General features: G+C 44.7%; 1 protein-coding gene across 1 annotated transcript in view; it reads left to right on the top strand.

Annotated features, from left to right (window-relative positions):
- The first annotated feature begins 1,927 nt into the window (after nt 1–1,927).
- Nucleotides 1,928–13,840, top strand: part of LIN7A (lin-7 homolog A, crumbs cell polarity complex component) — a 124,489-nt gene continuing 112,576 nt past the window's right edge. Inside the window, exons 1-2 of the mRNA XM_055342043.1 lie at nt 1,928–1,944; nt 2,742–2,832. Coding sequence (XP_055198018.1) covers nt 2,751–2,832 — 82 coding nt within the window. The 5' untranslated portion in view covers nt 1,928–1,944; nt 2,742–2,750. The remainder of the gene's footprint in view (nt 1,945–2,741; nt 2,833–13,840) is intronic.

Here is a 13,840-nt window from a genome sequence, read left to right as displayed (position 1 = left end):
ATTCTAACAGATACACAGTGTTCATTATTGATTTTCTACACCTGTATAGACCTAAGTAAGCTAAAGGCATTGAACTTGCCCCTAATAGAAACAAAAACTAATGAATATATGGTGATTTGTGCCTTCTTTTACTTTTTAATTTAATCCTTATCAAAACTCTACAGAGGCAACATGGAGAGATTACGAAAGAGCAAATTTTCAATTGGGGAGCTCAAAGTACAAGTCTAGAAGCATGCTATAAAATGTTTGGTACTGGGGATACATCAGAAAACAAAACGACAAAAAGCCCAATTTCCTAGACCTTACAACCTAGGATTTGTGCTGAAATAGGTACACTTATGGCTTTTAGACTTATGAATCAAGCCGCTCAAATATTCATAATAAAGTAGATTGTTAAAAGAACTACATTAGTGACCAGCGGATTTGTGTGTTCCTTTCATCCTCAATTATTGAATGAGGTTTGATATTTTGTGCAAATCCAGGGAACAGACTCTGCTGTTTATTATGCACAGTGTAACTTTTTTTCTGTTGTTTGGTTTAGGGGATGAGAATGATGATCATCAGCCAGAAGCTTGCTTCCTCCTGTCCTTTCCATGCTGCTTAGAGCACTTACTGCATGGAATTCTCACAGCTTGCTTGCTCATTTCTTGTCTCCCTACCTGGACTGGGCCATTGTCCACGGAAAGGACCACGTCTCTAATCTTTGTGGGCCAAGCACCTAGCACACTGCTTGCCACCTGGTTCAGGTGGAGTGTAGGTTTCTGGTGTGAGTAAGCGCGTACATACTTTCCTGTTTTCAAAGCAGTTCACATGCACAATATCATCAGGCCCTCACAAAACTCAGATTGTAGGGTAGAATTAGTTCTTCATTTTACAGAATCTCAGTGAAATTGAAGGTTATTAATTCCTTTGTTTGACAGATGAGTAAAGGGGATCCGTGAGAGATTCTGTGATTTCTGAAGAGCACATAGCTAAGACTTGAAATTCAAGATCAGAGTTCTTTCTTAAAAAACAAATGAAATACAGGCATGTTGAACTACTATTTTAAGTAGGTCTTTAGGATCTATTTGGTGTATGGACAGTCATCTTTGAGTTGCTCAAATCATTGGGGAAATCTTTTTTTTTTTTTTTTCCAAATGTAAAACATGGGATGGAAAAGATCTTCAGAAACCACCCATATTGTATCCGGAAGACAATGAAATAGATGATATGCCAATATTTTGCTGTAAAATCGTGTCTGCCTTCAAGGGTGCATTGCTAGCCAAAACCATTTTGCTTTGTCACGGGGAAGGGGGCTGGAGGCAGCTTTGCCATTTCTACTCCTGAACCACAGGCATCACCATTCTGCTTCTCTAAGATTTCTATGTGCTTCTTATTTTCTTGATCAGGGAATGAAAGTCCCTACAGTGGTAGCAGAGTGAAAGCCATCAGATGGGGTGAAGGGGTCACAGGCAGCATTTGAGGGTTCTAGTCACTGACCAACCGACTCTTAAACGACCCTTTTAACGACATCATGTCCCACAGGACCACAGGCTGCATGAAGGCAGGGCCTGTCCCCAGCTCCCCGTCGGCCCGTGGGCGTGGGCGGGAAGGCAAGCAGCGCTCCTGGCTTCCCGCCTGTCACGCAGGTTAGTCAATCATCAGTGGCCACTCTAGTAACCCCGGGTGCGGATCAACCCGAAAAAGGGCTGCCTACGTATTTTTCACACTGAGGGACACAAATCTCTCTCTCTCTCTCTCTGTGGTTTGATTTAAAACCATTTTTAAGAAGTTTGTGCTTAAGGTCCATTAGGTCCTTGGCAACCCCCTCCTGGAGTGACGGAGCCCTGGGTCAGTTACCCTGTACACCGTCAGGGCCGGGCGTTCCAAAGGAACTCGAACACAGAGTAGCAGCCGCTGTTCACGGAACCCCAGCGTTTCTGGACCAGAAGCATGTTCTAAGGGGTAGGCTTACTGGCTGGACAATTGCTCTTAATCTGGAAAAAAAAATCCATCCTCCTCCCCCCCACCCCGTGCCTCCCCCTGCACCCCCCCACCTCCCCCGTGCCCCATCCCTCCGCTCACCCCCCACACCTCCCCCCCGTGCCCCCCCCGCCCGCTCCCCCCGCAACCCCTCCCGTGCCTCCCCTCCTGTGCCCCCCCGCGCCCCATCCCCCGCCCCCTCCCGTGCCTCCCCTCCTGTGCCCCCCCCGCGCCCCATCCCCCGCCCCCTCCCGTGCCTCCCCTCCTGTGCCCCCCCGCGCCCCATCCCCCGCCCCCTCCCGTGCCTCCCCTCCTGTGCCCCATTCCCTGTCCCCCTCACGCCCCATCCGGCCCCCCCGTGCTCCCATCCCCCACCCCCCTCCCGTGCCCCCCCAGGCCCCTACGCCCCGCCCCTCCCGCGCCCCCCCTCCTGTGCCCCCCCGCGCCCCATCCCCCAGGCTCCCATCCCCGCCCCCCTCCCCCGCCCCCCCTCTTGCGCCCCCCTCCCCCGCCCCTCCCGGGAGGCGCACGCACTCCCCGCCCATTTCATCTGCGTGCGAAGTTGCAGGGGGCGGCCCGCGGGCTGCCCGGTTCGCGCTCGGCGGCCGCGCGGGCGGCGGAGCGAAGTTGCCGGCCAGTCGCCCTCCGCGCTCCGCTACCTGCGCCGCCGCCCCCGCCGCCCCCGCCGGCCCCCCCCGCGCCTCCCCGCCCCGCCCCGCCCCCGCGGCGCCCCCGCCCCCGCCCCCGCCCCAGTCTCCTCCTCTTTTTCTCACTACCAGCGGCCGCTGATGCTGAAGCGGAGCGTCGCTTCGGCTCCCGCGGCAGACATGGCGACACTGACAGTGGTCCAGCCGCTCACCCTGGACAGAGGTAAGGCGGCGGCGCCCCGCGCCCCGCGCCCCGCGCCCCGCACCCCGCGCCCCGCACCCCGCGCCCCGCACCCCGCGCTCCGCGGCGGCCGGGCGCGCTCGGGCAGGGGCGGCGGGGGCGGGCGCGCAGAGCGGGACACTTTGCCCCCTTCCGCGCCCCCCGCGCCCCCCGTGACCCCCGCGCCCCCCGTGACCCCCGTGCCCCCCGCGCCCCCCGCGCCCCCCGTACCCCCGGGGCGCCGGCTTGTCGGGGCGGCGCAGGCTCCCGGGGGGAGGGCCCGGAGCCCGCGGCTGCGGGGGTAGCCGGCGGCGGCCCGGGGGCGCGGGCGGGAGCAAGTTTGTCGGGGCGGCGGGGCCGGGGCGGGGGGGGCGCCCGCGGGGGTCCGGGCGGCGGCGGCGGGGAGCGGCTGTCCCGGGAGCCCCCAGCCCGGAGCCTCGGCCTCGCCGTCCCCCAGCCCCGGGGCCGCGGAAGGCGGGCTTGCGGCGCAACTCGTGGCGGAGGCTGGGGTCCCCGGGGCGCTGCGCCGCCCGCCCCCCCCTCCCCGAGGCCGCCGCCCGACGCGGGGAGCGCAGCGCTCGGGGGCTCCGGGGGCGCGGGGGGCGCGGGGCGGGGCGCGGGGCGCGGGGCGGGAGCGCATATCCCGCAGCTGCAGCCCCGCACTGGCCGGGCCGCCGGACTGCAAGGCGCCGAGCAGGTTCCGCACGGAGCCCGCAGCCACCTTCCTTGGGGGCTGAGAGTGCAGAATCTAAAAAAAAGAGAAAAAAAAGAAACAAAGAAAAGAAAGAAAAAGAAAGGTAATAGTTGATTGCTGCCAAATGCTGATGTGCAAGCCTGCAAATTAGGAGCGGTGGTTACAGAGCTCAGAAACCCACCGTGCAACGCAGGATTCCAGCCCGGGATCGTCACCGACCCTACAGCAGCGTAAATCCATTGCCGCCACGACCCAAACAGATGGCAAGCTATTAGGAATTATGGATTTCCCACGAATTTCTGTTTTAACGTAACGAGCTCTTATATTGCCTCATTGACTGAATCAGCTTGTACATATATATCCCCAGTAAAACGACTACACTGGGAGAAAGAAAAAAAAAAAAACAAACTCCCAAGAAAATTGCCTTCCCTGAGCAAGCTGATGTATCAGGACTACTAAAAACGTTTTGCTCTTTGGGTTTCTGCCTCAGACCTTAGATTTCCTGACTGGGTGGTGCAGAGGAAGCGCTATCGGACCTAGATCTGCCCTTAAACTTTGTTCTTGTTTGCAGCCAGACTGTACCTGCCCTTTCCCAGTGTGATTGGGTTCACGTAATAAGTAGCTCAAGAGGCAGAATGAGACTGGATGCAACTGAATAAATGAACCAGCAGCTAGCTGCAAGCTCTGTGATTGATGGATGATGAGTTATTGGCATCATTGCTGTACATGAAGTCAATGCGTATGCGTATTTTAACCTCTACCTTATTAAAATGTGATTAATGAGTTGATGGCATCATTTAAACCAGTGAAAGAAAAGGTTCTGAAAACTGTTCCTACCAAAAAAAAAAAAAAAAAAAAAAAATCTGTCTAAAAAGGCAGCTCACCAACACTTATCTGGGTCCTATCTGGGTAGAACTGTGATGCTCACCCCGGACGGCTGGATTAGCCTCCTTGGGCACCAGCTTTCCTCTGTGCTCCGCGAGAAATTTGGAGTAGATGCTTCTGACACTGGGCAGCTTTAACAGTCTATAATTCAACTAGGTGAAATTAGAAGTCAGTTTCTGATCATCTGCTGGCAGTTTTTCCAGATTAGTCCTTCTCCCTGGTTGTTTTGGTGCCTTTTGATGTGCTCAGAGGTCACCCACTGATTTGGCCCCATCAAAGCATTTCTCAGAAAAAAAAAAAAAAAAAAAAAAAAAAAGCATTTCTCAAAGCATGCTGTTGCATCTGTCTCCTTATTGAATGGTGCTCCTGGACGGAAGAGACCATTTCTAAATTCACTTTCCTAGTCTCAGTACCTGCTATATTTCCTGACTCACAGTAGAAGATAAAAAATTAACGTGAACTAAGGACTGCAGTAATTTAAGCAATGTTAAAAGGTAGGGTTTTAGTAGTGAAGCTGAGATACAGTTCATAGACTCATGACGCGTTGGCCCTGGGAAAGATGGCAGGAAGAACACAGGCCAGTGGTTCTTAACCTTTCATTTCCCCCGTGTACTTGACAGATTCCCATCAGTAACCACAGCTCACCGAAGCTGTGATGATTAATAGCCAAGAGGGGCTGGGGCAGGTAGGCAAAGGAGAAGGAAAGATGATGCTGGACAAAGCCTCCCAAAGGCATCTCAGCAAACTTGAACGCATAAATCCATAATTTGATTTTTTTTCTTCCTAGCGTCTTTCTTTTCAAGTGAAAAATATTGAAGAGACAAGAAGTCTTTTCAAGGTTACTCTACTAGTTAGTGGGAGATTTTATGCTAAAATTTAAATCTTCTTGTTTGAGGCCCTTTGGCACCATAAACTGATTTATCTGGAATCTTCAGGGTGAGGGTTTTAAGCAAAGAAATCGAACATGTGGATTGAAATTAAGATTTACTCCTCTCAGAATTCAGAAGATGTTGTGGGAGAGTAAGCAGCTCAGAAGTCTGCACTAGCTTCTTGGATCTTGTTTGGGAAGCAAGTCTTTACCAGGATCAGCCTGAGCCCTGAAAGGATGAACCAAGGGACTTAAGGTTTTCACCGGGCTGTGCAGATTCCAAACTCTTTTCCATCTGCCAGTAAGACCTCATACTGACCCTGTGTGGGCCTCAGTATGGCTATGGCTGGAGGGGGCTCCTGTTTACTCTGGTCCCCAGTCCTTTGGATTCTTTACTTACTCACTGAGTGCCTGGTAGAAGCCAGACCCAACTATGGAAGGGTTAATTGGCTAATACAGTGGTGAACTAAACAGACATAATTCGAGTCTCTGTGGCAATTAGAGCCCGTGGCGGGAGAGACGTTAAGACACACGCACACGGGATCCCTGGGTGGCGCAGCGGTTTGGCGCCTGCCTGTGGCTCAGGGCGCGATCCTGGAGACCCGGGTTCAAATCCCATATCGGGCTCCCGGTGCATGGAGCCTGCTTCTCCCTCTGCCTGTGTCTCTGCCTCTCTCTCTCTCTCTCTGTGACTATCATAAATAAAAAAAATTAAAAAAAAAAGACACACGCACACACACATATACACAAAAAATTCACTCATTCAACAAATATTCATTGAATGTGCGTATATATACACACACACACACACATCTTATATATTGTATATACTGTTTCTGTGCTGTATCTATAATATTTAATATATAAACGTAAGAAACAGGGTCACCTGAGTGGCTCAGTGCCTGAGCATCTGCCTCTGGCTCAGGTCATGATCCTCTGGTCCTGGGATCAAGTCCTGCATCAGGCTCTCCGTGGGGAGCCTGCTTCTCCCTCTGCGTATGTCTCTGCTTCTCATGAATAAATGGATAAAATCTCTAAAAAGAATAAAATCTCCTAAGAAAGTTTCTGCTTTTCTGGTCCTTAACAGTGTAGTGGGGGAAACAGATAACAAGTAAGAGATTGATTAATTAATTCAACAAATAAGTATCGAGTGGCAGCCTTATGGAAAGCACTATCTTCAGCTTTGTAGCTAATGAACAAAACAGATAAAGTCTAATGGAGTTTACATGCTAATGAGTGAGACACGGATCACATACCCATGCAATTGTAAGTGCCCGTGAGAAAAAGTAAGCCTGGATCAAGGAGAGTGGCAAGGTCTGCTGTTGTTGATGTGATAGTCAAGAAAGGCCCTCTCTCCTGAATTGATGACATTTGAGAAAAGATCCAAAGGAAATGAGGAAGCAAACTTTGCAGATATCATGACGGGGTGGGGGTGGTGGGGATGCACTCTAGTAGTGCATCCTGGGAACATCGAGGAAATCAACGTGAAAATGGGAGCCTGGGGAAGTGTGGTGGAAAGTGAATGTGTGAAGGTGGTGGCTGGGTACCAGATGATGCAATTTATGGTTAGGATTTTAGATTGGTGGAAAGTACGAAGTACAGTGAAGACAATAAAAATGACGTAAGGATGGAGAATAATGGGGAAGGACCTACTTAGATTGTGTTGGTCAAGGAAAGCTCCGTGAGGAAAGCAAAATTTAAACTGACTTCTGATGTATTAATAGAGTTTTTAGGAACAGCATTCTGGATAAAGGGAAGAATACACATAAAAGCAACCTGTACATCTGCATTTTGGCTACTGTCCTGCTAGTACATCTATAACCAAACAAATGATTGAAAAGAAAAATTACCAAGAAGTAGCAACACTCCAAGTATGCATCCTAGGGTAGAAATTTGGTTTTAAGTATACCAAGAAAATCTATAGATCAGCTTCTTATTGCTAGGCTAAAATATCACATAATTAGATTTTCAAAGCCGTACTGAGCACTGTAATTTATGTCACTATGCATAAATCTACATGTTGAACCCAAGTGGTCATAATATGAGATACAATTATTTTTAGTCTAATATTTTATATTAGACACTGATGTAGAAAGTAGTACCTGTGATTTACCCTTGTGGCAAAGAGAAGAGACTGATAAAGATATTAGTGTGGACTCTTCTCTGCCAGAATTTAAAATGTTTATAGTAATTCTTCCCTACACCAGAGGTTAGTTTGCCCCGATTATAATCTTTAAAACTAGGAATGACCTTCAGCCAAACTCAAAAGAACAAAGCAAGATGCAATCCATGATACTTAACACTTTCATAACAAAGGACATAGGAATACATCACTGCAATCAAGGCTTCATGGATTTAGGCACTTTCTTAAATACGGTAGCTCCAACTCTCCTTCACTTCATGTCTCAAGGTCAGAAAAGATAATACAACAGAATTCTTCAAAATTTCACTTCTCTTTTTTTTCTTAGAGCTTCATTTTTTTTAAGATTATTTATTTATTTATTTATTCATAGAGACGGGGGTGGGGGGGGGTGGGCAGAGACACAGGCAGAGGGAGAAGCAGGCTCCATGCAGAGAGCCTGACCTGGGACTTGATCCAGGGTCTCCAGGATCACGCCCTGGGCTGAAGGCGACGCTAAACTGCTGTGCCACCGGGGCTCCCCCAAAATTTCACTTCTCTGTACTTCCCTCCTCTTTCATCAGAATTGCCTTTAAAAAACAATTTGTTTTGCTTATAAGCAAATGATACAAAACCAGGTGTTGGAGAAATATGGATAAATAAAACAGTTTCTGGGAGCAATTGAAATTGTATCATTTTAAACATTTGAGACTTTATGGATGGCATGATCAATAATTTACAATCTGTATCAGGTGCCTATATAAAATAAAACATTGGTATCAGTCATCTAACTTTTCTGTGAGTTAAATGTGACTTGGATAAGTCTCAAAAGTATAAATGGAAATCTTGATTTCTAAGAAGATTCATAATCCAAGATATTGATTAAACAAATCTTACTGTGTTTTCTCTTTTTTAAAAATAAAACTTTTAGTCCTTTAAAAATTCTGACATAGAACCAAGAGCTTTCATTTGTGGATTTCAACTTTATGGAAAAAAAAAAAAAAAACACATGAGCACAAAATTGAATGCAAATGAAAATCCCATTGGTGCCACACTTTTCATGGAATTTGTGCTACATTAAATTTTTTCTTTCTTCTCTTTTCACTTTTCAAGGCATGCAGAACTTATTACTTTATGTATCTCCGAATTCAAGCCTTGGGCAGTCTATAGCTTTTTAATCAACTGTATTCACCAGTTTTTATAAAATCTGTATTTGCCTGAAAATTGCTTTTGCTCAAAGTCCAAAGGGGCTTGCCCCTCCTTTCAGTCCTTGCTATTTTTAACGTGAGTAGTGATTGAGGAAGAAGGAAAACAAAAATTAAGTTAGTTCCTCTATTGTTTCACACATGTATGCTCTGATGGTCATGATGGGGGAGGAAAGAGAAGAGGGATTGACCATGTCTTATGGCTTTTGTCCTAAAACGTTCTCACGTCGGCAGCCGGATATGTTTTCGTACTCAGACATTAAGTGCTTGCTTGATTTCTCATGTTCTCTGTGAAATTCACTGCACCTTAAAAAATATATATTTTTATTGAACTTTTTTCCTGACAAATCAATATTTGAGTCTTTTATTCTGCACTATATATTACAGAACATTTTCTAGGAGCCAGAATTATGACATATCCATCGTTTCTTTTTCTTTGATATGAAAAGTTGCACAGTGAAAGACCCAAATTTTAGAAAACTTTTGATTATCAAAAAAGTATTTTGCCTTCAGTGGGAGTTTTATGTACAGTTTTAAAATGGAAAAGAAATCAAGAAATTAATGATAGAGCTTCCAGAAAAAGAAAAATAAATCTGATGTATACTTTCTAGATTGGTATGCTAGCCATTCAAGCCCTGAGATGTATTTGGTGTGCCCTTGTCATTTATGAAATTAATATTTTTGCTTTTGGAGTGCTTCCTCAGGGATCACAACTAAGGCCTAACCAGGACTTGTAAGGAAAAGGAAACATTGAGTAGTATCAGATGGGGAGATTTATACTGGGTATTAAGGATGCTATCATTAGGTGCCAAGCCAATTCCTCTTGGAGAGAATTCGTTTAGTCTGTTAGCCTACAGCCTTCATCAGATCAGAGGGCTGGACTTGTTTGTGTAGAGCTCAATGCATTGTCTGGCACACAGTTGGCACGCTCTTAATATTTGTTGATTGAATGAATGAAATTGACTTAGCTGGACTACCTATCATGTACACATTTTCAGCACTTAAAAAAAAAGAGCCTTCCAACCTATAATAATATGAGACAGGGGGCTACTTAATTTGATCACTTTGCTGCTGTGTGTATGTGTATGTATAGCAGACTCCTAAAAGTGGCATGTTTTCCAGGGCCAAGAATGGATGTGAAGCGCTGGTATTGATGTCATGGCCTACTTCCATTGTTCACACCCACCTGCTATTTTAACTTGTTATTTGAACCAAACAAGTTAATCCCAAATACAACTGAAGAGGTTTAAAAAAAAAAAAAGTTGCGTGTAGCTACATGTATACTTGTGTAGAGGGGTCTAGCAGGATTTCCTACGCATGCACGTGCACCCCCCCACACACACACAAATAAGCTACACTGCCTCATCCCTTCTATTTTTTTAAATCACAAATGGATTAAAGATAAAGCTGAGTCCTAATAAGCAAGTTAAAATGGATTTAATATGAAATCACTGTGTTGGCAAGTGGGAACACACTTTAAAAGTCATATTGATTACATCAGTGATTTACTTCTGGGTTAGGTGGTAGACAAGTTGTTTTATGATTGAGTTTTATTAACATGTGCTAGCTGAATTTGAAGATTGGTCTAATAAAAAATAAATATGCTCAAAGACTACTTGAAAAAATTATATTAAGACTTATTTTGAAGTTATATTCAGTTGTCTTGAACAGAAAACTATAGCTTCTTCTTTGAACTGATGGCAATTTCCCCTAGAAACACTATTTCGAATCCACTTAGTTCTGTTGTTTTTGTTTACTTGGCCAGGTGGTGATAGTTATGATATTTCAGTATAAAATCTGTTTTTTTTTTTTTTTTTTTGCTATCAAAGAATTATCTTTAACCTAAAAAAGCAAGAATAAAGGGAATCACAAAATGTCAATATATGTCAAGCTCCCAGTTTAGACTGGGGAGAAAACCATCGAATCCCAGCTGAACCTATTTAATAGTAATAAGAGAACTGGGAAAAATGGTTAAGAGACTCCTGGAAGTGATCTTTTGTGGGGAAATTGGAGAAGAGCAGTAATTGCTGATAGACAAATGTCTTCGATTTCAAAAAGCTGAGAAAAGCGTTTGAGGAAACTGCAGTTCAGTCTACTTGTTTTTGCTTGGTTCCAGAAAAATCTAAGGATATTAAGAGAAGAATGGGATAATGGCACTTATAAAAGAAAATGGTGATCCCACAGAGCCTACATGAGATCACTAAAAATAGATCTCATCAAATTTCAAGTATGGGCTATGGTCATATTATACTCACGACCTCATGACTTTTATAGAAGCCTTGTGGGAATGTAGAAATAGGTGAAGTGGATGATTGTACTCTTGGATTTCTAGCGGTCGAAACAATACTCCAAGGCAGTTTGGTTCTCTGTCCTATTCAACGTCATTACCGATATTTTGGATGAGAGTCATAGAAGATTTGTAGAGATGACACAGAAGTAAGAGAAATAGCAAATGATTTAGGAAACCATATCAATATTCTAAAATTATACCTGCCTTTGATGGCAGGTTACAACATCAGAGATCAAATTTAGGGGCAATGAATATAGTCATTCATTCATTCAGTCATTCATTTACCAGAGAAAAGGAGCCAGCTCTGGTTATTTACTGCTCTTGGTCATATCGCTCAATGAGTACTGCCCCACTAGACTCCACGTAACCACCTCGAAAACCTCAGACAGGCCCTGTCATCATGATTCAGTCCTCGGCTGGGGTTGGGGTGGTTTCAAATGGCAAAGATGCATTCCAGAGTCAGCCTGCCTGGTTTTGAATCCCAGCTTTTCCATTTACTAGCTCTGCAACTTTCAAAGTTACTTATTTTTTCTTATCTGTAAAATGGCAAATGACAAAAATAGCTTTGACTTCATAACATGTTGGCTTTATATGAACTAATATGTGTGAAGAACTTAGAACAGGTCATCCACTCAACAATTATAATTACTTTCTCCTTGGGTCCTGAAGGTTTTGTACTCCCCCTACCCAGGGGACAGAGACAGATAATATTTCTTGTCTTTGGGCTACACTAAGAGGTAGGGACTGTTTCTTTTGGTGTTCTCTAGAAGCAAGATGCATTTGGAGATGTGGAGATGCCTGGAGGTCAAACCCAAAAGTTTCCTGTATACATACCTCATTAACCAACCCACTCTCCCCAAATCACTTCTTTCTTGATGGCTGAATAACACTTTTTTTCCCCCATAATTCTGTTGGAATACTTAGCACACAAGATTTACTTTTTTCTTTTACCCTGCTGTCACCCTACCAAAATGAAGTCATTTACATCCATCTTTGTCTAACCATTCCTTATCACAGTGCCTGAAAAATAAGTGCTCAGAAATGTGCTGAAATAAATTACTGATTGGTCTCTACATGTTGCATGTGAAGGGGGTAAGACTAGGTAAGTGAGCAGATGACAAAAGATGACAGATACCTATTTGAGAAAAATTGCCTACATTTATTCTGCACAAAATTCAAATGGGTGCCTTCCAGGAATTAAGGAGCATCCTACTACTGCATTACTAGAAATTCACAGGCAAAAGGTGAGTGACAGATTGGAAAAGCTACAGAGTGACTTTAAGATTCAATAAAAGTTTAGGACAGGGATTAGGGTTTATGGAGATGTTCATTGTTTATGTTTTATCCTATTTGTATGAAGATATCAGAAGTGGTTGACTGGGGAAAATGCAACCAACGGTGACTTTTTTTTTTTACTCCTTTTCAGTGTTTCATAATTGTTAAGCATCACATAATGGGGAGAGGCATATAAATGCCAGTCAGGGGTAAGCGCTCTGGATCCAGATGCCTGGGTTCAAATCCTACCTCTTCCTCCCTCTTCCTTGTAAACTTGGCCTGTTACTACCTTTTCTGTATTTTAGTTTCCACCTGTAAGACTGAAAATAATATCTCTCTACCTCTTGAGATTGCTATAAAAATGAACTGGGAAAATGTATGCAAGTGCTCAGAACACTGCCAGGTCCATAGAAGTGCTCAATACTGATTGATTATTCCCCCACCTCTTTTCCCCAGGGCATGCATTTTTTTCCCAGTGCAATAAATGAAAGGTATTCAAGCTTCAGATTTAGATAGATGGGGATTCGAATTGCAGTTCCACCACTTACTATCTGTGGAAGCTTAAAATATTACTGATTCTCTCCACATTTTATTTCTTTCATTCTTAATACAGGAATAATGACACTCACTCTGTAGGGTGATACATTCCTTTGATTCTTCTTTCACTTAGCCATTCAAGGAAAAGCGAATGAGTCTACTTTGTGCCTGGTACCAAGTCAAGTCAAGAGCTGGAGGTAGAGCTTGCAGTTTAGGGAAAATAGGCATTAAGCAGATAACTTGTGATAAGATAGTTTAAGCATTTCTTACAGCTGTAGCTCACACGCTGAGCACTCACTACATCACACTGCATTACATTACACGTACTACTATTCAGACAGGCGTTGTGCTTAGATCTCTTCTTATTTCATTGTGTTTAATCCTCAAAACCAGACTTGGAGACAGATGCTATTTGTATTTTGAAGATGTGGGAATTGAGGTGTAAAGAGGCTAAATAAAGTGATCGAGGCTCAGGCTAGTTGATTCCTGAGGCCTTTAGCTTAATCACCATGTGACGCTAGAGAGCAAGTACATAGGTCCATAACAGGGTCGGTAGCAAGCTTTAAGGAATTTGAACTTGTAGGGGACAAAAGATGCAGAGGTGGGTGCAGTCTTCCAAAGACAGACAGACAGGTAGACAGAAGGCATAGCAGGAATGCATGTTGCCCTGGGCAAAAAAGAAATGACTTTGTCCGATGCTACAAAAGGAATGTGTGCCAGTGTTGGTCAGGATTGACCTAAATGATGTATTTTAAGAGTCTACCACAATTATTGTAAAACAGCAGGTTTTTAATAAATGATTGGGCTTATTATTAATTTCTTAGTACTGAAGAGAGAATCCCCGTAGATAAAATTACAAGAAAGTACGAGCAATAACCTATTCCTTCCCGTGCTGTGCTGAAGAACCAGAAGATGAGGACTGTGGCATTCAGATTACCTTCCAGGATCTGTACTGCACAGTCCAAACTTCCTTCTAGACCCAGGATTTTCATAGGCTCTCATAGGGGGCAATAATAGTGCCCCAAAGCTCCTTTCCTTACTGTCTTTGACTCTCAATGGGATTAGTGAGAGGGATTTGGGAATGGGACAGAACTCAAATTTCAGGTGCAAAGAAAAGATTGTGATTTCTTTTTCTCTT

This window comes from Nyctereutes procyonoides, unplaced genomic scaffold (assembly GCF_905146905.1).
Source record: "Nyctereutes procyonoides isolate TBG_1078 unplaced genomic scaffold, NYPRO_anot_genome, whole genome shotgun sequence".
Lineage (NCBI taxonomy): Eukaryota > Metazoa > Chordata > Mammalia > Carnivora > Canidae > Nyctereutes > Nyctereutes procyonoides.
The sequence above is the reverse complement of the archived record's forward strand: the minus strand, read 5'-3'. Positions and strand labels throughout refer to the sequence as shown.